The sequence below is a fragment of the Oncorhynchus keta genome, chromosome 6, assembly GCF_023373465.1.
Source record: "Oncorhynchus keta strain PuntledgeMale-10-30-2019 chromosome 6, Oket_V2, whole genome shotgun sequence".
Taxonomy (NCBI): domain Eukaryota; kingdom Metazoa; phylum Chordata; class Actinopteri; order Salmoniformes; family Salmonidae; genus Oncorhynchus; species Oncorhynchus keta.
The window spans coordinates 18,743,771-18,770,569 of record NC_068426.1 but is presented as its reverse complement, the minus strand read 5'-3'; the positions used below and the strand labels follow the sequence as shown (position 1 = coordinate 18,770,569).

Below are 26,799 nucleotides of genomic sequence, written 5' to 3'. Positions count from 1 at the left end.
CTTTTTTCCTGATTTATATTGGGTGACTTAAAGTTTTTTTTGTCATGCCCAGACAAAACAAGGGAGTTGGTTATACATATCTCTGACGAAGCCATATCCAGCATTAAAAGGAAAGTACAGAGCCATGTTAACTTGGCAAAATGTTCTCGAACGTTGCAGACCCATGAATAGAGCCGATGTGATTCCTTTGTCTACATGTCAGAGCTATCAGAAGTTGAACGTTCCAAAACGTTAAATCCTGCTGAACGCGCCCCAGATTAGTTATTTGGTCTGATTGTCATGCATAGACCGTGTATATATAAAGGTAGCACATACTACCATATTTGTTGAAGCGACGCTCACTGTTCGACCTACTTTTTCTCGTTTGGTTGGATTTGGAATGAACTATCGCGAGGCTTGGTGAGGCGATGGGGCCTTTTCTTTAAAAGTCATGCGTACTGAACACGTTCCGTGCCATCCGGGATCCCATTGAACACACGTTGTCTCAAGTCAGTTGCACAGCAGACCGAAGATGGCGGACGTACAAAGTAAGTAACCCTTGCACAGTCTAACAGTACAATCTTATTTCAAAGTAGCCAGCTACAACTGCTGTGGAATTTTAGGTCGTTGTTGTATATGTTTATTTACTAGGAAATTGTGAAATACTACTAGCAGCACTGCACCCAACATTGAGGCATGATCAAACAGACGGCCACGTTCCCATTAACTTCGCATGACCCATCGTAAACCATGTGGTTATCAAACTAGCTACACTTATAGCAGTATATTAATTGATGTATCTAGTTTAAGTTACATGCGCATACTCCCGGATCATGGTATTGCAATAGTGCTGAATTCTGATGGTAAGATGCCTAGCTAACTTTAACCACTAAGTCGTCATCGGTCACATAGTTACTAAATGCCGTAAGTAATACCGTTAGTGCACTGTACACATCTAGGTGGCAAGTAACTAATGACGAAGTTAGCTAACTATCAACGAAGTACACGATGTTGTGTAAGTCGTGCTCAACGGCAGCCTCGGAACTTTATCCTAGCTAGCTAGCGTTACGCCATTTTGTTAATAATCACAAGCAACTAACGGTTTCATCCAGACGCTGAAAGCATGGTGGCCACGTGGTCTGAAACGGTACCGCCAATTCATTCATATTAATTAACGACTAAGTTAACTTGCTTACTTGCAATGTCTGAGTTGTATATGTGTTGTTATACACGTTTCTGTAACTGCGGACACCGTACATAATTGTGTAAAATTGACCCGTGAAGGCACATTCACACAAAGTACCACGTGCCCGTCGTGTCTGCCACGTGGGAGCGCGTTGCCAAATCGAGTGTTGGTATGCTGGTGAGACGGTTATTAGCTATCAATTAGCCGGGTAAACTCAACTTGGGTTTAGTTGTATTAGTCGTATTTACGGGATGTGCACGGGTATACATCCAACGAAGTGCATACGTTATGTACAAGTTTCTTCTCGACAATGCACTTCTGTTGAAAACTAAGGGGAATAATCCAGTATGGAAACGTCAGGGAACAAAACATGTTTGTTGCTGGCAACTAATATTATCCATTTGTTTTTTTCCTTTCAAGTGAACTCTGCGAAAAAGCAGAAGAAGAAGAAGGAAAAGACCGTTGCTGTTGATGACGTTGGGGTAAGTCCTTACAGTAATTGACTGAATTACCAGTTGCTACAAGCTTTGTTCACTGTTAGATTCAAATTGTATAAACGCCTGGGTACATTTTTCCTAAATTCCTAATTTTTGGGATACAGGATATTCAGGAGAGTGGAGATTTCCTCATCAAACCAGAGTCCAGAGTTGCTAGTCTGGACACATCTCAATGGCCGTTGCTGCTAAAAGTGAGTTTGCCTACTCTTGTCCTGTCATCTATCTGTAAAAGCAGGATGTTGTTTTTGAAATGATGAACTTGTTTATCCATTCGCTGAGTGCTGCTGGGCCCTGGCCTTGCAGCCCCCTGTGTCTGTTCTTGACTCAGGGGGTTCAGCGGCTTGACTCTATGCTTTTGCCCCAGTGTTCTACTGGGGTTAACTGCGTTGGGGCCAGGTGTGCTGGTGCAATGGTTAAGGGACCGGCCACAACCAAGACGAACATAAACTCCTGATCACATCCCCTCCATGCAGTTACATTTGGTTATTTGTAAGGTAAATTCTTAATTCTATCATCTCCCCCCTTGACTACTTTTGTCATACAGAATTTTGACAAACTCAACATCAGGACAGCTCACTACACACCCTTGCCAAATGGCTCCAACCCTCTGAAGAGGAACATTCAGGATTATGTCAGGTAACTTTTGGTCTTTTTTGGCTCAGTCTTGTAAAAACAGATATGGAGCCACATGATGAATGTAAATAGATTGCACTAGCACTATATGCAAAGATGACTCCTTATCTATCACCCCTGTCTGATGGCTCCACTAGAGGTCGATTTTAATTACGGCCTATTTCAAGTTATAACGATCGGTAATCGTCTTTTTTGGATGCTGATTACATTGCGGTCCACGAGGAAACTGCAAGTGCATCGTCAAAAGGACCTTGTGGCTGCAAGGAGCCACGGTAAGTTGCTAGCTAGCATTAAACTTATCTTGTAAAAAAAAATCAATCTTAACATAATCACTAGTTAAATACACACGGTTGATAATATTACTAGGTCAACTAGCTTGTCCTGCGCTGCATATAAATTAACAGGCACCGCATTGATTATCATTGACGGGTGATGATTTAACAAAAGTGCATTTGTGGAAAAACCACAATCGTTTCACGAATGTACCTAACCATAAACCCCTCGCCTTACTTAACATCAACACACAGAAGTGTATTTTTTTAATGTGTTTTTAGTTAAAAAAATTAGTGTTAGCATGCAATATTAACTAGGGAAATGATCACTTCTCTTGCGCTCAGTGCAAGCAGAGTCGGGGTATATGCAACAGTTTCGGCCACCTGGCTTGTTGTGAACTGTGTGAAGACTGTAATTAATTTGCCAGAATTTTACATAACATTGAAGGTTGTGCAACGGAACAGCAATATTTAGACTTGAGTTGCCGGCTGTTCGTGAAAATACGGAACAGTTCTGTATTTCACTGAAAGAATAAACATATTGTTTTCGAAATGATAGTTTACGGATTTTATTTTTATTTTTTTTATTTCACCTTTATTTAACCAGGTAGGCTAGTTGAGAACAAGTTCTCATTTGCAACTGCGACCTGGCCAAGATAAAGCATAGCAGTGTGAACAGACAACACAGAGTTACATATGGAGTAAACAATTAACAAGTCAATAACACAGTAGAGAAAAAGGGGAGTCTATATACAATGTGTGCAAAAGGCATGAGGAGGTAAGCGAATAATTACATTTTTTCAGATTAACACTGGAGTGATAAATGATCAGATGATCATGTACAGGTAGAGATATTGGTGTGCAAAAGAGCAGAAAAGTAAATAATAAAAAAAACTGGGGATGAGGTTGAAAATGAGTGGGCTATTTACCAATAGATTATGTACAGCTGCAGCGATTGGTTAGCTGCTCAGATAGCTGATGTTTGAAGTTGTTGGGGGAGATAAAAGTCTCCAATTTCAGCGATTTTTGCAATTCGTTCCAGTCACAGGCAGCAGAGTACTGGAACGAAAGGCGGCCAAATGAGGTGTTGGCTTTAGGGATGATCAGTGAGATGCACCTGCTGGAGCGCGTGCTACGGATGGGTGTTGCCATCGTGAACTGAGGCGGAGCTTTACCTAGCATGGCCTTGTAGATGACCTGGAGCCAGTGGGTCTGGCGACGAATATGTAGCGATGGCCAGCCTACTAGAGCATACAAGTCGCAGTGGTGGGTAGTATAAGGTGCTTTAGTGACAACTTTGTTTTGCTGAGTGGAGTGTTGGAAGCAATTTTGTAGATTACATCGCCGAAGTAGAGGATCGGTAGGATAGTCAGTTTTACTAGGGTAAGCTTGGCAAATTATATAACCATTATCATTACCATATTAATGAGCAAAGGTTCATATTTCTGTGTTTATTATATTGTAATTAAGTTTATGATTTGATAGAGCAGTCTGACTGAGCGGTGGTTGGCAGCAGCAGGCTCGTAAGCATTCATTCAAACAGCACTTTACTGCGTTATGCCAGCAGCTCTTAGCAATGCTTGAGGCACAGCGCTGTTTGACTTCAAGCCTATCAACTCCTGAGATTAGGCTGGCAATACTATAGTGCCTATAGGAAATTCCAATAGTCAAAGGTATATGAAATACAAGTGGTATAGAGAGAAATAGTTGACGTGTCATAATAACTACAACCTAAAACTTCTTAACTGGGAATATTGCACCCCACCGGCTTTCATATGCTCATGTTCTGAGCGAGGATCTTAAACGTTAGCTTTTTTAGATGGCACCTATTGCACTTTTACTTATCAAACACATTTTTTGCATTGTTTAAGCCAAATCAAACATGTTTCATTATTTATTTGAGACTAAGTAGATTTTATTTATGTATTATATTAAGTTAAAATAAGTGTTCATTCAGTATTGTAATTGTCATTATTACAAATATATATATATATATAAAATCGGCCAATTATTCGATATCAGCTTTTCTTGGTCCTCCAATGATCGGCATCGGTGCTGAAAAATAATAATCGTCCGATCTCTAGGCTCTACAACTGATGCCCTTTTAAAATATTGAAGTGTTTTCTGATTTAATTTTGCTCCACTCTAAACCCCATCTCGATCCATGTGACTTTCAGGACTGGCTTCATCAACTTGGACAAGCCTGCCAATCCCTCCTCTCATGAGGTGGTGGCCTGGATCCGACGTATCCTGCGAGTGGAGAAGACTGGCCACAGTGGCACCCTGGACCCCAAGGTGACAGGCTGCCTCATTGTGTGTGTGGACAGAGCCACACGACTGGTCAAGTCCCAGCAGAGTGCAGGTGAGATCCTTTGTATGACCAACCCCTTCCTGCTCTAAATGTTTACTTCCTGATGGTGATGTAAACACATTAAGATTGGCCTCTACTTACTACTCTTCTGCCGTCTGTTTCAGGCAAAGAGTATGTGGGAATTGTTCGGCTGCACAATGCTATTGAGAATGAGCACACACTTGCTAGGGTGAGTTCTCTTGTTAATGCAGTTTTTACTCTTGGCATGGTTCAGAGTTTGTAATTTAACTGTAAAAGTATGGCAATAAATTGGTGACTGCTTTTTTTTAATACGTTACTGCCTCTTGACATGGATGTGAGATGATGAACGTGTTTATCCATTCTCTGAGTGCTTGCTAGGGTCCTACTTTCTCTGTGGTGCTCATGCCTGTTTTAGCCACTCTTGCCACCTCAGTGTTCTACTGGGGCAGCTTGTGGTGGAGAAAGGGGTAGGACTGGAGGGCCCTGCGAAACAAAGACGAGTTGACACACCTGATCACACATTAGTAAAGAAATTGGTGTTATACCAGTGTTGTGGGACATTGTGGGTAATCCTGCGCTTTTTTCTTTAGGGTATTGAAACCCTTACAGGGGCTTTGTTCCAGCGACCACCACTCATCGCAGCTGTTAAGCGGCAGTTGAGAGTTAGGACCGTTTATGAAAGCAAACTCATTGAGTATGACCCAGAGAGGAGATTAGGTGAGGAATCCAATTATTTATTTCCCTATGCGGAGGTTAAAAATCTTTGTCAATACGGCTGTTTTAGAGATGCTAATCTAACCGTATTGTTTGTTGCAGGTATTTTCTGGGTGAGCTGTGAGGCTGGGACCTACATCAGGACCCTGTGTGTCCACCTGGGGCTCCTCCTGGGTGTTGGTGGTCAGATGCAGGAGCTGAGGAGAGTTCGCTCTGGTGTTCTGGGAGAGAGGGTGAGTCTCGTACCTCTTTCATACTCCTTTGGCTGTGTTTTGTCTGGTTACATTGTACGGTCCAAAGTGTTGAGTTCGGTTCTGGGCCTCTCCCCAGTCCTGGTAATTATTCTTTGGCACAGAAATGGCATAGAGTGGCTCTGAATAGAAAGTGGACATGCCAGCCACTTGATTCCACTCTAGCCAACATGTTATGGGAATGTTGATACTTAGGCATATGTTCTGCTTTATGCGTCATGTATTTTGAACTCATTCGATGTTGGAATGTGTTCTCTGCAGGACAATTTGGTGACCATGCACGATGTGCTAGATGCTCAATGGCAGTATGACCACAACAAGGACGAGACGTACCTTCGCAGAGTCATCTACCCACTGGAAAAGCTTCTAATATCTCACAAGCGTCTGGTCATGAAAGACAGTGCAGTGAGTTTTTGTTTTCTGACTCTTAATTGACAGTCACTGTCATTTTCCAAGCGTGACCCTGTGTAGAGGACTGAACAAGTCTTTGAATGAGTTGTATGATTTTTCTCCCCAGGTGAATGCGATCTGCTATGGCGCAAAGATCATGCTGCCTGGTGTCCTGCGATATGAGGATGGCATTGAGATCAACCAGGATATTGTGGTTATAACGACCAAAGGAGAGGCCATTTGTATAGGTGAGCAATAGAAGTATGCTGTTCTGCAACGCAGGTGATTTTTCAAAAGGCCACATGATGATCTTGTAGATGGCATTAGCACTATGTGCAAAGATGACCTATTATCTATCACCCTTGACTGATGGCTTTGAAAAACCACATTTCTCCATATGTATATTTATGTTCCCATCTCAAGTTTGTTTCCTTTCAATTTTCCAGCTACTGCCCTCATGACGACTGCAGTGATCTCCACATGTGACCATGGGGTGGTGGCCAAGATCAAGAGAGTCATCATGGAACGAGACACCTATCCCCGCAAGTGGGGCTTAGGCCCAAAGGTAATATCTCTTGTGCAGACTATTGGTAGTCTACTCATTTACATTTGTCTTTTTAGCAGCTGCTCTTATCCAGAGTGACTTACAGTGGTGAGTGCATACTGGTCCCCCGTGGGACTCAACTCACGACCCTGGTGTGTGAGCCACATGGAACTATAACAGTTTATGCTTTTAGTCCTGTATCAGGAAGATTCCAACTCTCATTTGTAATGAACAGGCCAGCCAGAAGAAGATGATGATCCAGAAGGGTCTGCTGGACAAACATGGCAAAGCCAACGGCAGCACTCCATCGAACTGGAAGGAGGGCTACGTAGATTACAGGTGTGAAACCAGTCTGGTAGGGGCCTTGATGGTGCAGTTTGGTATGCATGTTGTGATTCTAGTCAGCAGACAGTTATCCCTTTCTGGTCTGCCCTGTGGTCTCTGAGGGAGTCAGTCTGCAACATCAACTCTCATAGCTCAGCAGAGATCTGGTTATGCATTCTGCCTGGCTGGCAGCTGAGCTGTGTGAACATTCATAGCTACTAATTTCCACTCATGTGTGGTAACTTGCAATCCAAATGTTTGTCAACAGTTGTTTAGTTGTTTGAGCGTGTAGGTGCATTTTGTTAATCGGTCTTAAGGAATGAGTCTAATACAAAGAGTGACATGTTGCCTTCTCCTTTTCAGTGCGTCCAAATCCACGGCTGACGGAAATGGTGAAGCAAAGGTATGCTTATATGAGTTGATACTCTGGCATTGATTGGTTTGATATTGGATCAGTATTGGGACACACTCCAAAGAAGGTATAGTTTATTCCATGTATGAACTTGTGCGCACAATGAGATGGGATAAACATTGTCTCCGTCTTTCAGAGGAAGCGCGAAGACAGTGACAGTGATGCAGCAGCACCCTCGGCTCCTTCCACTCCGTCGGGAGAAGAGAAGAAAGAGAAGAAGAAGAAAAAGAAGGAAAAGAAGCAGAAACTAGAAGCTGATACGGAGCCAGCAGCAGAGACAGACGGAGAGGTGTGTTTCTGCTCTGAATGGACAGCAGTATGACCTTGTGGCTCTGGTCACATGTTGTGGTTTTCAGCAGTATTTTTCTAATATACATCCAGTTAATGGAGTGCCTTCCCTATGACTGGTGCTTGCACTGGAATGTTTATATATCCCATGCAGAAAGTTATCCCTTTCCAACCTACTTGTTTTCTTCAGAGGGAGTCAGTCTGCTACATTTTTGCGGGTGTTTTTCTAGCATGCGCATTTGGTCATGTTGGTTCCTTACATCTTCTACACCTATTTTGTTAGCAAAGTCACTACAGCTACACCCAACATCCTCAAATTGTAGAGGGCGTTTTCACATAGGACACTTGAATTGCTTTAAACATTAGCCAAAGGAATAACAAATCTCTTCTTATGCACAGGTTGGTGAGAGTGCCAAGAAGAAGAAGAAGAAGAAAAAGAAGGAAGCAGAGTGAAGAGCTTATGAAGCACATGGACAATGAAAAGGACCATAGAATGAGTGCCTGGTGATATTTACCTAACAGATGCAATGGGCACTGAAGAGGCAGCAGGCATAGCAAGAACCCAGAGTTTTAAACCTTTTATGTTAATCAAGTCTGTCCAGAATGGCCGCACATGGATAATCATAAGGGGCTTGGACTAGGTAAGGCTTGTGATCATGCGGTTAATGGTTGCCATCTCAACCGCCACAGTATGACCATATTTTTGTACTCATGGCAGTGACATTTAGTTTTTAAATGTTTTAAGTACTCCCTGTGTGGACGGCAGTATTTGTGTACCTCTACATGCGATCGGTTTTATTTTATATTGTACTGTAAATACAGAAACCAGCTGTGATCATAAATTGTCATTTGAAATGAATATTCTTTTTTGTAACTGCCTTGGTGTCGTTTTTCTACCCAGTTGCTAGGATCTGAGGCTATTTTCTAGTGTAATGAAGGATGGAGTGAATTATTAATGTAATTTCTTATTTGGACCTACCTTTTGCACCAAATGAGTGTGAAACTTCAATCAGTAATATGGGGTGGTGGGGGTTTAATTGTTTGAGAATGCCTTACACCATGACAGGTATATATTTCTGAGTTGAGACCAGTACTGAGGTTGTTAAAAAATTTGTTCACTTAACATGACAGACTTGACAATTTCATGTAGAACATGTCTCCCTGTATTTTAATACATTACCATGTATATTAATACAGCTACGCAAAATCTCATGACTATTAAACCAGAGTTAAGGATACTGATACACTTGTCAGGTAGTGGCATTGCCTTCACAGTAGTGGTCCACTTTAATTGTTAATAGACTAACAATCCTATCTGCAGTTGTATGGTACCAATCACTTGGCACCTAAAAGGCCTGATTCACTAAGGTTTTACAAACATCTAAATGATCCCCTTGGTTGGGTTCATTGTACTTTCTCTGAAATAAAATATCTATTGCTCTTTTATTTTGCTTCTGTGAAACTTAGTTACAATTACATAGTGATTAGCTGCTATGCAAAGAATGGTGTATGAGTGACCAGGGTCTGTATTCACAAAGCCCCTCAGAGTAGGAGTGCTGATCTTTTATTTTATCTTTAACTAGGCAAGTCAGTTAAGAAATTCTTATTTTCAATGGCGGTTTAGGAATAGTGGGTTAACTGCCTTGTTCAGGGGCAGAACGAGATTTTTTTTTTTACCTTGTCAGCTTGGGGATTTGATCTTGCAACCTTTCGGTTACTAGTCTGGCCATAATCTTTTCCCATTCTGATCTAAAAGGCAGCTTATCCTAGATCAGCACGCAGAGACACTTTGTGGATATTGGCCCAGGTTTGGTTAAATATATAATGGTTGTTCAGGGGTACACAGGTCAGTAGACCCATGAAACAGGCACCCATTGTGGGGTGGCGGTGGCTTGCTCCATCCCTTCCTCCACTCCTTTCACACTCTCATCAACATCATTGTTAACCAGCTGCACATCAAAGAAGTGGCTGTAGCTGGAGAGGATGGCATCTGACTCCTTCTGGATCAACTGCACCGCTTCTGACTACAAGGAAAGGTACAAGTTATCAGATTACAAAGTCAAGCTCCTGAGGGGTTCAGCATCTCATTACAGACTGAAAATGTTGATGCCGTAGTGTGATTGGTTGGAGAGAGCCATATTGTAAATGGTCCTTAACTGAAATCACCTTCATTCCTGGATGTAAGAAATGAGCAGTAGCGTACCTGAGTAGCTGAGTTGGTGGGTGCAATGAAAACCACCAAAGGTGCAAAGTCTGCCGTCCGCAAGAGTTTCAATGTCTGCATAACAAGAAAAGAAGCCAAACCATCTTGTTATTCATCTGACTCAGGAAACAAATACCTTGTTCTGCTAACCAATAAAAAAGAAGCCAAACCATCTTGTTATTCATCTGATACCTGAAACAAATACCTTGCTCTGCTAACCTTGGGTTTGTGTAATTAGTTATTTCTATGCCTACCTGTGGTTCAACATCCAGCACAGCGATTTTTCCTTGCTCATGGATCTTCTGGATAGTCTCTATTTTGGTTCCAAACATGTACCCCTGGAAGCTGCCATACTCCAACAGCTCATTCTCAGTGATGCACTTGGTCATGGTGTCGTTGGAGATGAAGTAGTACTCCTGCCCGTTCTCCTCGTCCTTACGTGGGGGTCTGGTGGTGTCTGTTGTTTGGATCGAGCCACAGTTAATGGTGGGTTTTGGAAAACCAATTGCTCTCAAACCAGATAGAAGACCATTAGAAGTAAAGGCCTTACTTACGTGGTGCTGGGTAGGCAAACTTCCCTGGGTATTTGGTCAGCAACAGGTTTTTGATATGGCTCCTTCCTACACCCGGTGCACCTGCACAGAGAGAGGTTCATCTAACCACTTTTAGTGTGACAATCTCAAATATTGGGTTTCAAATGAGGGTTTAGGCAGGCAGGTCTCGCTTATGATGATCATATATGGGGCTTACCAATAAGCACCAAGGTTTTTCTGCTGAAGGCAGGGAGCCGAACAACCTCTTCATAGGAAATCACGTCCAATTGGTCAAAGACTAACGAGGGAGAAAATAATATAAATTGGTGGTTTAGGGATCTAAAACAATGCCATGCAATGTCAAAAACATTATACATCTAGTTAGTATAGGTAGTTCTCAAGATTGTATTGGGTATAAACAAATGGCAAGTCTTACTAGAGCTGTGCTTGGCCAGATACTTGTCTTTGCACTTTTTCTTCTTTCCAAAGGGGCTGCAGGATTGGGTGCCCTCTGTGGCCTTGCTTTTACTTGCCATCCGCCTGGAGCAGAGAGGAGAGACTGGGGGTTACTCACACACTGAATATTTTAGAGCGGGTCTCAACGTAATGTTGAGAGTTAGAGTAATAGAATACACAAGGTGCATTTTCTAATTCCAGTTGTGCATCAGCAGTTTTTCTCTTGTTATGTCAGTCACTGACTCACTCAACAAACTAAATTAGGATTCTAGGGATTTCAGTGCTTAAACATATTAATACAACAGCAGCTAAGATGGGGAGAAGTCTGTCCATAATAAAGCGTCACTCTGCCTTCTTAACAACACTATCAACAAGGCAGGTCCTACAGGCCCTAGTTTCGTCGCACCTGAACTACTGTTTAGTCATGTGGTCACGTGCCACAAAGAGGCACTTAGGAAAATTGCAATTGGCTCAGAACAGGGCAGCACGGCTGGCCCTAGGATATACACAGAGAGCTAACATGAATAATATGCATGTCAATTTCAGTGCTTAAAGCAACGTTCAGGCAATAGCTTTTTTTTTTACAGGTAATCAGAGTGGGTGTACTCTCCTACTTGGTGTACCATTACCATTCTTGAAGTTCTGGGGAGGGGACGAGTCCAGCGAAATCAGAGGTAGAGCTGTCCACCCTGCCTTGCCACCAATGTGGGTCCTGCTTGTTAATGATATGAATGATGTCACCCGTTTTGAACTTCAGCCCTGCCTCTTTGCATGGGATGAGGTCATCTTTGGCAGGGTCGTAGTCAACCTGAGCCCTCATGTACATCTGTGGAGGAAGTAACACAGAACTGCTACACACATAGAGATGGCTGAAATGACACGATGCCTTGTCTGGAAACTGGGAAATCATGTTCGCCATCTGTGCATTGTGGTTGATATGGTTGTTGCAATGAAGTGTAGCACTGCAGTTTCCAGCATATGGTGCAAAATTGTATATTATTCTGAATTAACTCAGGAGATAGTACTGTGGCTCAGATTAAATGTACCTGTCTAAACAGCATCCTAGATGTTAGTGAGTAATATTTATTGATCCTTCCTGTGGTATGCTCTATGATGCAACCCACAGAGGATCTAGCAGCATCCACAGGAGGGATTTGGTCTGTAAAAGTTTATTGTTTTGTATATATTTACAATATAGTTTAGGACATGCTACTAATATATCAATTGCCAAAGGGCATTGAATTAGACTCTCATCACTGACCACACTATTCGTGCAGTTATCATAATGCCTGGACAATGGACATGCTTCTGTTATTATGGATTTGACAAACATGCATGCTATAACACTGTTTTCCAATTAGTTCACATTCATAAATGAAACTCATTTCTCGAAATGTTGAATTATTCTAGGTTGAGAGGCAGATTGATGGTGGAGATATGATTGCATAATGTGACCAGCAGATGGCAGAGTGAAACGCTGAGCACTGCCAACGTGTTTCAGTTCAGTTCGCCAGTCTAACATGACTGCTGATCTGTATATTAGACCATTAGGGGAATCTAATGGTTGCATAGTCATCTGTGTCTTTCATTGTCTTAAGGGTAGGGTTCGCCTGACAAAACTCGATTTAATCCAGAGAATTTGGGAGAAGACATGATTGGAGGTACAGGATGGTACCGTATCAAAGACGTGGTTACGCTTCAAGCATGGTATCGTAGAGAAAGAACCTTAACACCGCGGAACCATGTTTATTTGTCTTATTACAATGGTGGTAGTGAATAATCCAGGAATTTGCTGATATGGTCAAAATATAATAGGAACAGTATGTAGATGACGATATGACACGTGACCAGAGTAGGTTATGAGTCACCAATAGATGACTAAATAAAGTGACTGATGCCCTCTGTAATGACTGTCAACCCCTTGTCAACTAAAGGGTATACTATTACACTATGTACTATACCTGGTGTATTTCTCTGATGAAATCATTTGGAATATCATGGCAGAACTAGTACAACAAAAGAGTGTAACCCTGCTTGAATAGGAACCATTTCTTTGATCATGCATGCAGTTGAAATTAGATGTCAGGGTGCATAAAAATGAACAAATCAGTCCATTCTTAAAGGGGAAAATGTGCAGATCCAATGGGTCATTGATTGGCTTACCTCACACACAGGAGAGCACCTTGGTTGGTTGGGGATGATTTTCATTGTGACTACTCCGTTGGTATCTTTCTGTAATGGAGGATGACGACCATTTGACTTACACTCCACACTATCAAAACTAGGATTGTGAGATTACAACATGTCACCCATTCTCTCAGGGGCAGAATGCTCTTCAGTACAGTTTGTGTTAAAACAGAGATGGTAGCGACTTGCCAGGATCTTTTGCAGTTGGTCGACAGATTGGTTGGCCACACTCTTTCCATTGATCTCTGCTATTTCATCCCCTTCGTTTAGATAACCTGGAGATGGACAACAAATGATCAGCACAGTACAGAGGATCAGAATGACCAAAGAGTGTTTGTTATCAGGCAAATAACTAATATCTATTTGCTTTACAAGTATGGGAATACTGTTGCTTTTCTAATACAAATTCATTACAATCACTTCAGTGTGTCAGTCAGTGTGGTTGAGTTCTGTACCTTGTCTGTGTATCATGCCCCCATGTAATATTCTGGCCACAGTGCACTTCTGTTTTCCATTCAATTTTAGAGTCACCCCCTAAAGGCAAAAAACACATGACAATCTTTCCTCAAGATGACAGATTGAGTCACTGAGAGATAGAGACGAGAGACGAGGGAAATAACGGCGAGAGATAGCCCAGAAAGGGACTGAGAGAGAAAAAAAGAGTGGAATTGGCATCTGAATGGTTTACCATGGGCTCTGAGGGATTTTTTTCAAACGCCACCTCACGCATCCTGGTTGGCTCAGTTCCGTTCATGTGACCAGCACTGGCGTTGGTGTATACTTCAGCTCCCGTTGTCTCATAGGCTGGCATAAGCCCCTACGGAAAAACATGTCAACACTTAACATCAATAGGCATAGGAGATGGATTCATTAACATGGCTTACTGGGGTGAAAAACTGGGGTGAAAAACCCACTGTGCACACAACTGGAATGCATTCCTCCTATACAAAATGCCATTTTGGATTATCATCTTGGCAAAATCTCATAATCCGTCCAAAACATCCAAGTTTGGAAGGTTACTATGTGTCAATGGTTGGCCCTATTCCTTTTATAAATTGTGGGGCAGTGCAATCATGAAAAATGTTTTTACTATCTCGTGCCAAGCACCCAAACAACTCAAAATGATAAATAATTGCCAGTTGCAGCAGTACAGCTACAATTTGGAAAATGTTGTGGACTAGGAATAAATAAATACATTGTTACAATGAGCGAAACGTCCTGATCATCTGATGTTTCAGAATTAGAACACTGGCATTTCCAGTGGCGTTATTAAAAGCTTTTTTCGTCTGCACCCCAACAGCCATGTTTCATTTGCAGTTTCAGCATCTGTTCGAGGTTGAAAATTAACTCCACATTTTCACCAGCTCATTAGGCAGGGACAACCCATGTCCGCTACTCTGGTACACAAAAGGTTGTCATGGCTACGCCTGAGTGAACTCGTGTTAAAAAGAAAAGTATTGATATGAAAAAACAAATCGCTCGTAAAGTTGAAGACATTACATTACACCCACAAATAACAACCTCGACTATTTGACCGCTGTCTGGCTGTGAGAACACTGAACGGTGTGTAATGTCGCTCAGAGGAATGTGTCCTTTACTGGTGAACCCTCCACTCCAACCGTTCCATTTCAACCAGGTTTGATTGAATCCAATGCCAAATGCTGAAGTACACCAAAAGTACACTATGTTAATGACCTTTTTATGACCATGATATACCACGGCAGCAAATTCAAAACATAGATCCAAATGTACACCATGAGACTCTTTTAGTCCAGATTGGAGTCTTTCCTTTCCTGAATTCCACACAGCAATAATTGAAGTGGGACCTCCTGTGGGATTTGGCCTGTTCTGCTGTCTGGATGTCCCTCCATGACACATGCTTTTATCACATTAACTAAATCCCTTTCACTGCCCCCAGCCACATGGGCATTATCACATTGCTCGCCCTGCCAGGGATGAGTAAAACCACTCACGTGGATGGCCATCATACTAATCTAGCCCCTGACTGTTCTGTACATGGACCCCAGGGTGACAAAGGTTACTTATCAGCATTATTGTGCAATAATGAAATGAAGTCTCCTATACTCCCTGTAGGAACAAGCTGCCAGCTACGGCGGCAAACGTTTGTTATCTAACATAGATACGTTTGATTATCTTTTCATAGATAACTGCTAGTGTTCCTTTACTGTTAGCGATCTCAGGCTGTATAGGGACATGGAAAGTAATAACATTAGTTCAGAGAAATCACAAGGTGACTTCGTCAACCATGCAAACAGAAACAACTTTTCTTTTTAGATAGGTTAAGAATGTGTTCAATGTGTTTGGCCACACAATGCTGACACAAATGAATTCTCAGGGACTCTGACAGCTTTGTTTTCACAGTTATCCGCTCACATACAAATAATTAAGCCGATAAGAAGGGGGAATCTGTCATAGTTTTTTATATGAATGGAAATCAATACGCCAGTAGTTTTGTCTAGTCTAGTCAGATCCACTGGCTAAAGGAACGGGAGGTGGCGATGATGTCTTTGAGAGAAAACTACAAGGCCATAAAAATGATAAACAACTCCAATGGCAATGACCTGTTACTTCCATCATCATCATTTCACAAAGGCATTTCCTTTATCTTATTTGTTTTAGTCTCTCCTTGTTCCTTGTAACTGAATGTACCCTCTCTCACATTGGACCCTCTCTCACTATGTACCCTCTCTCACCACGGACCCTCTCTCACTATATATACCATCTCTCACTATTTACCCTCTCTCACTATGTACCATCGCACAATGTACCCTCTCGCACTACGTACCCTCTCTCACTATGTACCCTCTCTCACCACGGACCCTCTCTCACTATTTACCCTCGCTCACTATGTACCATCGCACAATGTACCCTCTCGCACTACGTACCCTCTCTCACTATGTACCCTCTCTCACTATGTACCCTCTTTCACTATGGACTGTATTTCACGATGTACCATCTCTCACCACGTACCTTCTCTCAGTATGTACCCTCTCTCACTACATACCCTCTCTTAATATGTACCCTCTCTCACTATGTACCCTCTCTCACTATGTACATTATCTCACTGGGTACCCTCTCACTATGCACCCTCTCTCACAATTGACCCCCTCTCACTATGTACCATATCTCAATATGTACCATGTCTCAATATGTACCCTCTCACTATGTACCCTCTCTCACTACGGACCCTCTCTCACTTTGGACTCTCTCTCACTATGGGCCCCCACTCAATATGGGCCCTCACTCACCATGTACCCTCTCTCACTATGGACCCTCTCTCAGTATGTACCCTCTCTCACTATGTACCCTCTCTCACTATGTACCCCCTTCACTATGTACCCTCTATCACTATGTACCTTCTCGCACTATGTACCCGTTCTCACTACGAACCCTCTCTCACTATGTACCTTCTCACACTATGGACCCTCTCTCACTATGGACCCTCTCTCATTTTGTACCCTCTCTCATTATGTACCCTCTCTCACTTGGGACCCTGTCTCACTCTGAACACTCTCTCACTATGTACCTTCCCACACTATGTACCCTCTCTCACTTTGGAATTTCTCTCACTGTGTACCCTCTCGCACTATGGGCCCTCTTTCACTATTTGTACCCTCTCTCGCTATGTACCCGCTCTCACTATGTACCTTCTCGTCCTATGTACCCTCTCTCACTTTGGACACTCTCACTGTGTACCCTCTCTCACTATGTACCCTCTCTCACTATGAACCACCTCTCTCACTATGTACCCTCTCTCACTATGGGACCTCTCTTACTATCTAGCCTCTCTCACTATGGGCCCTCACTCAATATGTACCCTCTTTTACTATGTACCCTCTCTCACTTTGGACCCTCCCTCACTAAGTACTCACTATTTACCATTTTCCCCTATGTACCCTCTCTCACTACAGATCCTCTCTCACTATGGACCATCTCTCAATATGTACCCTCTTTTACTATGTACCCTCTCCCACTATGTACCTTCACTCACTATGTACCCTCTCTCACTAAGTACCCTCTCTCACTTTGGAACCTCTCTCACTATGAACCGTCTCTCACTATGTACCAGAGGTCGACCGATTATGATTTTTCAACACCGATACAGATTATTGGAGGATCAAAAAAGCCAATACCGATTAATCGGACGATTACAAATATATTTGTAATAATGACAAATACAACAATACTGAATGAACACTTATTTTAACTTAATATAATACATCAATAAAATAAATTTTGTCTCAACTAAATAATGAAACATGTTCAATTTGGTTTAAATAATGCAAAAACAAAGTGTTGGAGAAGAAAGTAAAAGTGCAATATGTGCTATGTAAGAAAGCTAACGTTTCAGTTCCTTGCTCAGAACATGAGAACATATGAAAGCGGGTGGTTCCTCTTAACATGAGTCATGCAGAGTCAGGATTCCCCCTCCTCTGAACTTCACCGTTTGTCTGAGATGGAACAGAACAAGGTCTCACACACACACACACGCGCGCACACACACACACACACACACACACACACACACACACACACACACACACACACACACACACACACACACACACACACACACACACACACACACACACACACACACACACACACACACACACACACACACTTTAACACCATGTGGACTAGCCTGCAGTGTTCAAGGAAAGCTTAGAGGTGTCTTATGGTCAATGTAAGTAAACATGTTGTTTACTTTGCAACATAATGTAGATATTTACAGGACACCAGTAATAGGAGAGTAGAAACAGTCCCTGTCATCAATGTAGTAGAGCTCTCTCTGTACTGCATCCCTCGATAAACTCTGATGAAAAGACATCCCCACACAAGGGCATAGAATGCAGTAAAGAGTGCATAGAGCGCAGTATGCTGCTTATCCACTAAGACGGACCAGTCCTGTAGGAGACACCATCATACAGACAAACAGGTTCACAGCCTTGAACGTTCATTACATTACTCATATTGTTCAGCAGACAGAACTGAGTCATAAAGAGACAGGGAAGGCTCACTCAGCCTCCAATAAATCCTCCTGCGAAGTGCTGACCCTGGTTGGACTGAGAGGGAAGTCACATGTCTAAAGGAAACCGTCAGACTTTGGTCTAAAGGTCAACTGGTATCATCTGGATAATTAATATATGTAATAGCAGAAAACAGCCGAGAATAGCAGGAGAACACACAGCACTGTAATTTATTGAATAAGCTGAACTTACAAAGTTGCAAAAACATTTTACTTTCCAATGTTGTGTTAATGATGACCACGGCACACATGGTTCCCACTTTTACCTCCCATAGTCAATGAACTGTCTGTCCACTAGTCTTGGATTTTAAGATCACCTTTGTATAATTGACAAGCTCCAGTTTTCCTGAAGCGTTTTTTGGAACTTCTGAAGTGAGGACCAAGTTTAAAAAATGTTTTTTTTCTAAGATCCCATTTCCATAGTTACAAACAAGAATCAAAAAGGTGTGCGTCTAAAGTAAGACATAAAAGGAGAGCTTACAGCCTTTCAATACCCAATAAAGTTTGAAAAATAATTTACCAAGTGAGCTATCAAAACAGTCCAGTTAAAGCTAAAGTATCTTATTTTATTTTAACATAATAAATGACTGGCACCATATCCCAGTGACAAGGCCAAACAGTGCCTCATGCCAAAAGAGTCCTGTTACTACCTAATGCGAAATATGGAATTCGTTATGCTGTTACAGTGAAATTAGGCAGGCACCCACTGTAGGTATTGGCAGTTTAACAGTAAACACATTGCGTAGTCCTCCTTGTGCAGGTATCAAAGTTTGAATATAGCATTATTAAAATATTACAGCTACTCATTGTATTATCCCTCCTAATGTTGGAGACTAAGTATTCTCAATAACCCCCTTTATCTCATATTGCTGAACTAGTCAAGGAGTCAGGAATGCAACATAGTTTGATAAGCTATCTGAAAAAACAGTTACAGGCTCAGACGTGCCAGGGTGGATTCAACTGGGCAGTTCCTTGGCACTCACAGTCTCCCAGAAGAAAAACACTCTGTCGTTCTGTGGCTTCCTACTTCCACTGCACTGAGCCGTGTCAGAGGGGAGGGGGGTCACGTGATCTCTGAGTCAAAGAAAAACAAGCTGTCTTGAATCCTTGTTTTTTTTTTGTACAAGTGAGTCATTGGTGCTGACCCCTGATCTCATTGTGTGAACAGAGGCCTCTGGGAGTTGTAGTCGTGCACCAGTGACCGACGCAAAGAATGTACGGATCAATGTAAGTAAACATGTTCACAAATTAAGATAGTTCACTCAGGCCATTTACCATTGAAAAAAATGGTCTGTGCCGGTATACTTAACTGGGTGTGTCTCCCATAGACACCAATGCAATAGCAGCTAGGTCTGGTCTACTAAATTCATTGACTTTAATTGAACCAGAAAGAAAAAAACAGAGAAAAGAAAACAGTGCGTGGGGTTTCTCGCTTCCTCTTCCATCTCTGAAGGAAGCTTGGTTATTGAAAGGGAAAAGGGAAAAGTGGGGGAGGGGTATAAAAAAACAACAGGGCCATGTTTTCTTTTACAAGACAGCTATAAGGCTCACTGTTGTGTGTTCTTTCATTTGTCTGTGGTTCCCATAATCTAATCCAGTGTTGAAGATGGCTGTGAATACACCATTTGTCTGTGGTTCCCATAATCTAATCCAGTGTTGAAGATGGCTGTGAATACACCATTTGTCTGTGGTTCCCATAATCTAATCCAGTGTTGAAGATGGCTGTGAATACACCATTTGTCTGTGGTTCCCATAATCTAATCCAGTGTTGAAGATGGCTGTGAATACACCATTTGTCTGTGGTTCCCATAATCTAATCCAGTGTTGAAGATGGCTGTGAATACACCATTTGTCTGTGGTTCCCATAATCTAATCCAGTGTTGAAGATGGCTGTGAATACACCATTTGTCTGTGGTTCCCATAATCTAATCCAGTGTTGAAGATGGCTGTGAATACACCACTTGTCTGTGGTTCCCATAATCTAATCCAGTGTTGAAGATGGCTGTGAATACACCATTTGTCTGTGGTTCCCATAATCTAATCCAGTGTTGAAGATGGCTGTGAATACACCATTTGTCTGTGGTTCCCATAATCTAATCCAGTGTTGAAGATGGCTGTGAATACACCATTTGAAAGAATAAGTGTTCCAGTGAAACAGGAACAGCACAATACTGCTAGACAAATAGTTTAAGGTGGAAACTGGATCTAATGTCTCTGTAATCATGTTTGAGGGATAACAAGGCCAGCAAAGTTTGATATGAAATCAGAGAGCCACATTGTTCATGGGGTCATGTTTTTTGTTTAAATGAGGGGATGTATAACACAAGCACATTCACAATGTTCTAGTCTCTGTCTGTCCCTGTTTAATCCAATGAGTCCCACTGTAATGCCTGCGCGTTTTGGACTTCTAACTTGTTGTACCATTGGATTTTTCAATTTCTTCTGCATCTGTAGATACCAAACATTTGTCTGTGTGATTACAGGGGCTGAGCTAGAGTGGTGTTTGTGAGACAAGGACAGATCCCGAAGGGGCCCGTACTTTGTACAAAAAGTCTGTAGAGTCCCGAATGGTTTGAGCTAAGAACTATTAAAAGCTACTGTCACTATGAAAAGCTGAGGCTGACGAACCTGCACTTGTTCTGCTCTATGATGCTCACAAGCTACACAAGAGTCGTTAGAAAGTACGGGGTTCTTCTATAGAAGATCATAGGAAGTCCCAGGAAATAGTGTCTCCAATTTTGCAATAAGCTCACATAGTTGCTGTCACAAACTCCAAACAGTTGTCACTAACTAGTTGGATATTCATTTCCCATTGAGCAAACAATTTATATACTTACAGCATTCATATAAATTCATTTTTATCAGGTTTTTGCTTTGGCAGACCTATTTTTGATTTATTTACATTTATCAATAATACTTTTATCAATAATACTCAATAATACTCATGACTGCAACTGTCAAATTGTTTTGTGTTCTACTTGCAGCCATGGTTGTCCTGAAAAGGACTTCATTGGCATGTAGCCTCGAGGTTAGCACATTGGGCCAGTAACTGAAAGGTTGCTGGTTTGAATACCGGAGCCAACAAGGTGATAAATCTGTTGCTGTGCCCTTGAGCACGGCACTTAATCCTAATTGTTGTACAATGGCGACCCTGGCCGTGACCCCACTCTCTGCGGGTGTCTCAGGGGGAGTTGGGTTATGGGAAAAAACACATATCCATTACACACTTGTCTATAACAGGACAAATATAAGCACCTCCAAAAGGATTATTAAATATAAGGGCTGGACATGCAGATAAATGAAAGTCAGATAAATGAAAAGACAATTTTTGCTGGGGTCTCGGGACTGATAGGGTTAAACTGCACCAATGACACAGGGGTTTGGGATGGGAGACATTGTGTGTTAGGCAGACGTGGCTATGTGTCTATTTATAGAAAGCTGCAGTTCTTTAGCCTGGATGATTAGGCTAGTCTCTAGTGAAACATGACTCAGTGTGTGGCAGGCAGGAGCAGGCTGAGTCTGCACATGGCAGGCGGGTAAACACACACAGGAAGCCTTACAAACATACTGCACTCTAATCGATCTGGCGAGAGTCGCTTTTCAGTTCAGCTACAGATGCAAAATACACACTTGCAGTCCAAGGCAAGCATCAGAAAGATGGAAAGGTAAAGTCAATGTTGGACACACACACATACATGCAAACAACGAGACACCAGCACTCATCTCTACGATATTCCAGATTTCACAATAGATGCAGATTTCAGATTTCAGCTTCTCGTTGAGGTACACTTCAACATGAGGCTCTGCACTAGGTTATTACACACGATGTCAGGGAAAGAGTCCATGCAAGGCTTCCCTTCTCAGCACTCAACGTTTCACAATGTTGAAGTTGCTACTTCAATGTCACTTTCAGACATACTTTGTTTAACGTATCAATCAGAGGACATGTTTTCCTTTTTTGGAAGTATCATGACTTCTTTCGAACTTGATTGGCTGACTTTCTCCCTCACTCGTTTGCTCCTCCTTCACTGATCAAGCAGAGTGAGCCACTGGAACCTATGTTATAGAGACATTGAACCACGGGTCATTTCCCGTTTCACACTGCATATTTAAATATTGTATCCCCGACGTAGATCATCAGAATATTTCTACTACTGTACATTGTATTTTAATTACACTGTTTATACACACAGTATATTTATTCATACACTGGACTCTTGACATTGCTTACTCTCATACGTCTACTGCTGTCCATATCATTATCTTGTATCAATTCTCAAATCAAATCAAATCAAAGTTTATTTGTCACGTGTGCCGAATTCAAAAGGTGTAGTAGACCTTACAGTGAAATGCTTACTTACAGGCGCTAACCAATGGTGCATTTTTTTTTTTAAAGGTATGCGTGTGTGTGTGTGTGTGTGTGTAGGTAAGTAAAGAAATAAAACAACAGTAAAAAGACATTTGAAAAAAGAGTAGCAAGGCTATATACAGACACCTGTGCTCAGACATATAGATTGAATTTGATTACTCCTACAGTGCTATTTGGCTTGTTAATCAGATTTATCCCATCGTTCTTGATTTCTTGTATTTTTTTTCTGTCCATTACATTTGAATTGGTTGACATTTTATTGCATTGTTAGGAGCTAGTAACATAAGCATTTCGCTGCACCCGCTACAACACCTGCTAAACTGTGTACGCGGACAATAAACGTCCATTTAAAATGTTTCTATTTAACCTTTATTTAACTAGGCAAGTCAGTGAAGAACAAATTATTATTTTACAATGATGATTATTATTTTACAATGATTTTACACCCCTCCAAACCCGGACGACGCTGGGCCAATTTTGCACCGCCCAATCACAGACAGTTGTGATACTGCCTGGGATCGAACCAAGGCTCGAACCAGGGTCTGTAGTGACGCCTCTAGCACTGAGATTCAGTGCCTTAGACCGCTGCGCCACTCAGGAGCATAAAATAGAGGGGTGACCCAGTCCTCAAGTAAATCCCATCAAACTCCAGACAGTAGGGGCCCTAAAGGGCACTAGAGTTTGCGAATATGGGTGATTGTTAATAGGACAACTGATGGCTACAACCATCAAACTAGTAGTAGCACATTCATGGGGTGCACATTAATGTAATACATGTATCCTTATATTGCTCAGTATTGCATCAATTCAGGCAATTTATCACGATATGGATTTTTGTCCCTATCGTCCAGCTCTACCATGCACCCTAACCCTAATCCTCTGACCCTGACCAGGCCTATTGTCCAATCATCACATGACAAGAAATCCCCCTTTGAGACAGACAAAGGAGAAGAGGGGTTTGTTCGTTAACCTCCTGCCTGCGTTGAATAGGTACACCTGGCTCTGCATTTCACTCAAGCAAGCAAACAAAGACAAGGATTTGAGAATGTCAACCTGATCTAGGGGACTGAGGGGATTAACAATCTGCCTGGCTAATCTACTACAGTAGTGCCTCATCAAGAGGCTGATAACATTAAGTCCTCACCTTTGGGGTCAAAGGTCCATGGTGAATTGTGTGGTTGGAATGGGATCATACTACTGCTGTAAGACCCTTAAAAGACACGTGGAAGTCTATCTCAAATAATTAAGAAGACAGATGAAAATCCATATTAAAACATCCAGAGCAGGTGTCTCAGTTTGGAAAACATCCCTTGATGTAATTGCAGCTTATTATAGGAGCGTAACACATTGTTGAATTGAGATGCTGTACATGGTCAACATATGTACATGTCTAAACAAGTGGAAAGAAGTGTTAAAAACAGTAGTAGGCCTATACTGTCTACGAGTACCAATGTCAGTCCCCTCTTCTAAAGGATACAACTCTCCATTATGTAGACATCACATGTATCTTCCCTATTGCTGTGAAACAGTTAACCTGTTTCCTCTATGTGCCTGGTGTGTGGTTTCTGTTCCTTGTTAGAGAAATAGCAGAACTGAATCTTACTTATTATGACTTGTCTGGTGCAAATTAAGATGGGATTTGACAAGCACTGATTTTTTCATGATGCAGTAATGTCTTGGGAGTGACCTAGACTGAAACTTTGAACATGTGCATGACATAGGTGAAATTGCCACATGTCCCGCCCCAATATTCAGGTCAAGTTGACGCCCCCCTACTTCTCAATTTCCAAACAGAAATGGAGTGTGCCTTTGGTGGTTCAGTGATGTGTAATTCTGGTAATGCGCACCGCGACCGACGTAGCTAGTTTGCTAGCTAAGCTAGCCACTTGTAGCTAGCCAGTAACTCCTCCAGTATGTGTTGACGGTCATTTCACAGCATTTGTTTTTGGATGGAAGCTGTAGAGATCGATAAGATCTGTAGCCAAATATCTTATTCATCACCTTTTTTTGTTGTTGCATTAAATTACCTGGTATGAAGGCGCATTTGTCAGTTATATGACTGTACGTTTGTTTATGTGTAACTATGTGTTGTTGTTTTTGTGGCACTGCTTTGCTTTATCTTGGCCAGGTCGCAGTTGTAAATGAGAACTTGTTCTCAACTGGCCTACCTGGTTAAATTAAGGTGAAATAAAAAATGTATTTAAAAAATATAGTCTAAAGCTGTTACTCTTGCGTTTTTGCCCAAAGTCGACCTATAAAGTACCTGTCCAGTGTTTCCAGATTTTTTATGAAATATGTCTATAATTAATTACAGTTTTCCTTCCAAAAAAAGGTAAATAATTATGTTAAAAGCAACTTTTCTGTTATGGAATGATGTGGGTGTACTCCAACACCAGAATGGTGTGGGTTTATACCGGCCATTCAAATATTAATGCCAGTAGACCGCTGACTGGCCAGCTCAACTTCCTCAGGAGGATGACGCCATCCTTTATGAGGAAATAACAAGCATTTTTTAAATGGTCTGCTTGGGATGGGTTTATTTAAGTGTTTTTTTTCTACAATTTATGCTTTGGCCACAAATATGAATATAGGATGGGTCATTATTTGGGTATGAGTTAACAAGATATTCACCGAACAGTTACTTTAAACCCGCAAAATGTTCTCTTAGCTTCATGGCCAAATGTGTAGAGTAGCAGGACATTTGCTTTAAATATGCAAAATGTTCTCTCATCCTCATGGCGAAATGTGTAGAACAGCATGAGATGAGCAATAAAACTGCACATTTTTCTCTCTGCTCCATGGCAAAATGTGTTGAAATGCAAGACGTTACCCGTTTTCCTAACAACATTATTTGAGAATGAGTTAACAGAATATTCACTGTACAGTTACTTAAAAAACGCAAAATGTTCTCTCAGCCTCATGCCAAAATGTGTAGAGTAGCAGGGAATTAGCTTTCAAGCTGCAAAATGTTCTCTCATCCTCACGGCAAAATGTGAAGAATAGCATTAAACCTATATTTAATCATGTATATGAAAAACACAAAAAGCACATGAACACCAAGATGATCGTCTTAAACCGAGTTGTATCAGCGCTGACCTGCGCATCCTCTTACCCCCTGCGTCTTGAACTGATGCAATGAAGTTGATGGACATATCTGTCTTGCTTTACAACATCACCAAGGAATGAATGTAGGCTACATACAGCCTTCCATATAGGCGTATAGGCCTACTGCTGATTTGATTAAGACATTTTATATAATTATATTATTATGGCAATGGTATGAATTTATTGTAGATAAACCGCTTACCTTTTCCGGCTTTGGTTTATTTTGGAGGAGCTGCTCCAGGTACAGGTCGGAGAGGGCTGTTCGAGCGCTGTTGACCCGCTCAAGTATGACAGCAGGTTCGTTTTTATTGGATTTTAAAGTCATCTTTACCGGTTAGCAAAAAAATAAAAGTGAACGTGAAGCGCCCTTGTTCAAGGTCCGCAATAGGCTGGTCCTGGGTGTAGCTGGGCCAGGGGAAATGAGTGATAACGAACCCTGGCGGTCTGATCAATTGCTGTTCTAGTTTAAAGTCCGTGGTTTTGATCAATACGGAGGTAGCTATATTGCATTATAGGCTGCAAGGACACAGCTGACAAAGCAAGAAAACATTCCGGTGCTAAAGAAGGCTGGCTCAATGCAGTTTCCTCAGTGGTAGAGCTCTTACGTGCTGCTGAGGGCAGAGGCGAATACGCTACGAGAAGCTTACCTTCATGCATAAAGGCGGTATTACAGCGTCATTTGTTTTTTTACATCGGACTGCTATATGAAACACCTGGGAAATGTCGAACACCAGTAAAGACCACTTCAGCCGAGAGGATACCCCTCAGAAATGGTGTTTTCTTCTAATCTCGGCGCAGTGTCTGCAGACACCATAGCAGACAGCCAGTCACATACACTGAAAAACTGTACAAGTGCGCCAATGTTGCAAGGCAAAAAGCTGAAACCAATAATGCTCATGAAAGAAAGTTTAAGGTCAATAACAGTCAAAATCATGTTTTTCATGAAATTAGAAGATATTTGGATTAAACCAGATCAAGGTATGATGACCAAAGTAGGAAAAATGTTTCTACTACATTGATAAAGATTGATCATAAAGTTACTGGTCCCCTCCCCCATGTCAAACACCTGGATTC

General features: G+C 41.8%; 2 protein-coding genes and 5 non-coding genes across 7 annotated transcripts; 6 read left to right on the top strand and 1 right to left on the bottom strand.

Annotated features, from left to right (window-relative positions):
- Positions 1-364: 364 nt before the first annotated feature.
- LOC118385153 (H/ACA ribonucleoprotein complex subunit DKC1-like) lies at positions 365-8,696 on the top strand. Its single transcript, XM_035772048.2, has 15 exons — positions 365-527; positions 1,586-1,647; positions 1,767-1,853; positions 2,207-2,298; positions 4,745-4,929; positions 5,043-5,107; positions 5,490-5,616; positions 5,716-5,846; positions 6,126-6,269; positions 6,382-6,502; positions 6,701-6,819; positions 7,034-7,137; positions 7,486-7,525; positions 7,671-7,823; positions 8,222-8,696. Exons 1-15 carry the CDS (start codon positions 512-514, stop codon positions 8,273-8,275), a joined length of 1,500 nt encoding a protein of 499 aa, XP_035627941.1. The 5' UTR covers positions 365-511; the 3' UTR covers positions 8,276-8,696.
- On the top strand, positions 1,908-2,120 carry LOC118385758 (small nucleolar RNA SNORD17). The gene has a single exon (XR_004826102.1). It is a non-coding gene; the product is annotated as a small nucleolar RNA SNORD17 (small nucleolar RNA).
- On the top strand, positions 2,346-2,425 carry LOC118385753 (small nucleolar RNA SNORD83). The gene has a single exon (XR_004826097.1). It is a non-coding gene; the product is annotated as a small nucleolar RNA SNORD83 (small nucleolar RNA).
- On the top strand, positions 5,234-5,417 carry LOC118385759 (small nucleolar RNA SNORD17). Its single transcript, XR_004826103.1, has one exon. It is a non-coding gene; the product is annotated as a small nucleolar RNA SNORD17 (small nucleolar RNA).
- On the top strand, positions 5,906-6,038 carry LOC118385754 (small nucleolar RNA SNORA36 family). The gene has a single exon (XR_004826098.1). It is a non-coding gene; the product is annotated as a small nucleolar RNA SNORA36 family (small nucleolar RNA).
- LOC118385766 (small nucleolar RNA SNORD83) lies at positions 6,552-6,629 on the top strand. The gene has a single exon (XR_004826110.1). It is a non-coding gene; the product is annotated as a small nucleolar RNA SNORD83 (small nucleolar RNA).
- Positions 8,697-8,962: 266 nt separating the features above from the next.
- On the bottom strand, positions 8,963-26,547 carry LOC118385154 (55 kDa erythrocyte membrane protein-like). The gene is made up of 12 exons (XM_035772049.2): positions 25,928-26,547; positions 13,890-14,018; positions 13,657-13,735; positions 13,391-13,476; positions 13,178-13,246; positions 11,644-11,840; positions 10,995-11,098; positions 10,776-10,856; positions 10,580-10,660; positions 10,280-10,482; positions 10,026-10,100; positions 8,963-9,846 (listed from the first exon to the last, which is right to left on the bottom strand). The coding sequence occupies exons 1-12, from the start codon at positions 26,048-26,050 to the stop codon at positions 9,670-9,672; spliced, it is 1,404 nt and encodes a 467-aa protein (XP_035627942.1). The 5' UTR covers positions 26,051-26,547; the 3' UTR covers positions 8,963-9,669.
- Positions 26,548-26,799: the final 252 nt, after the last annotated feature.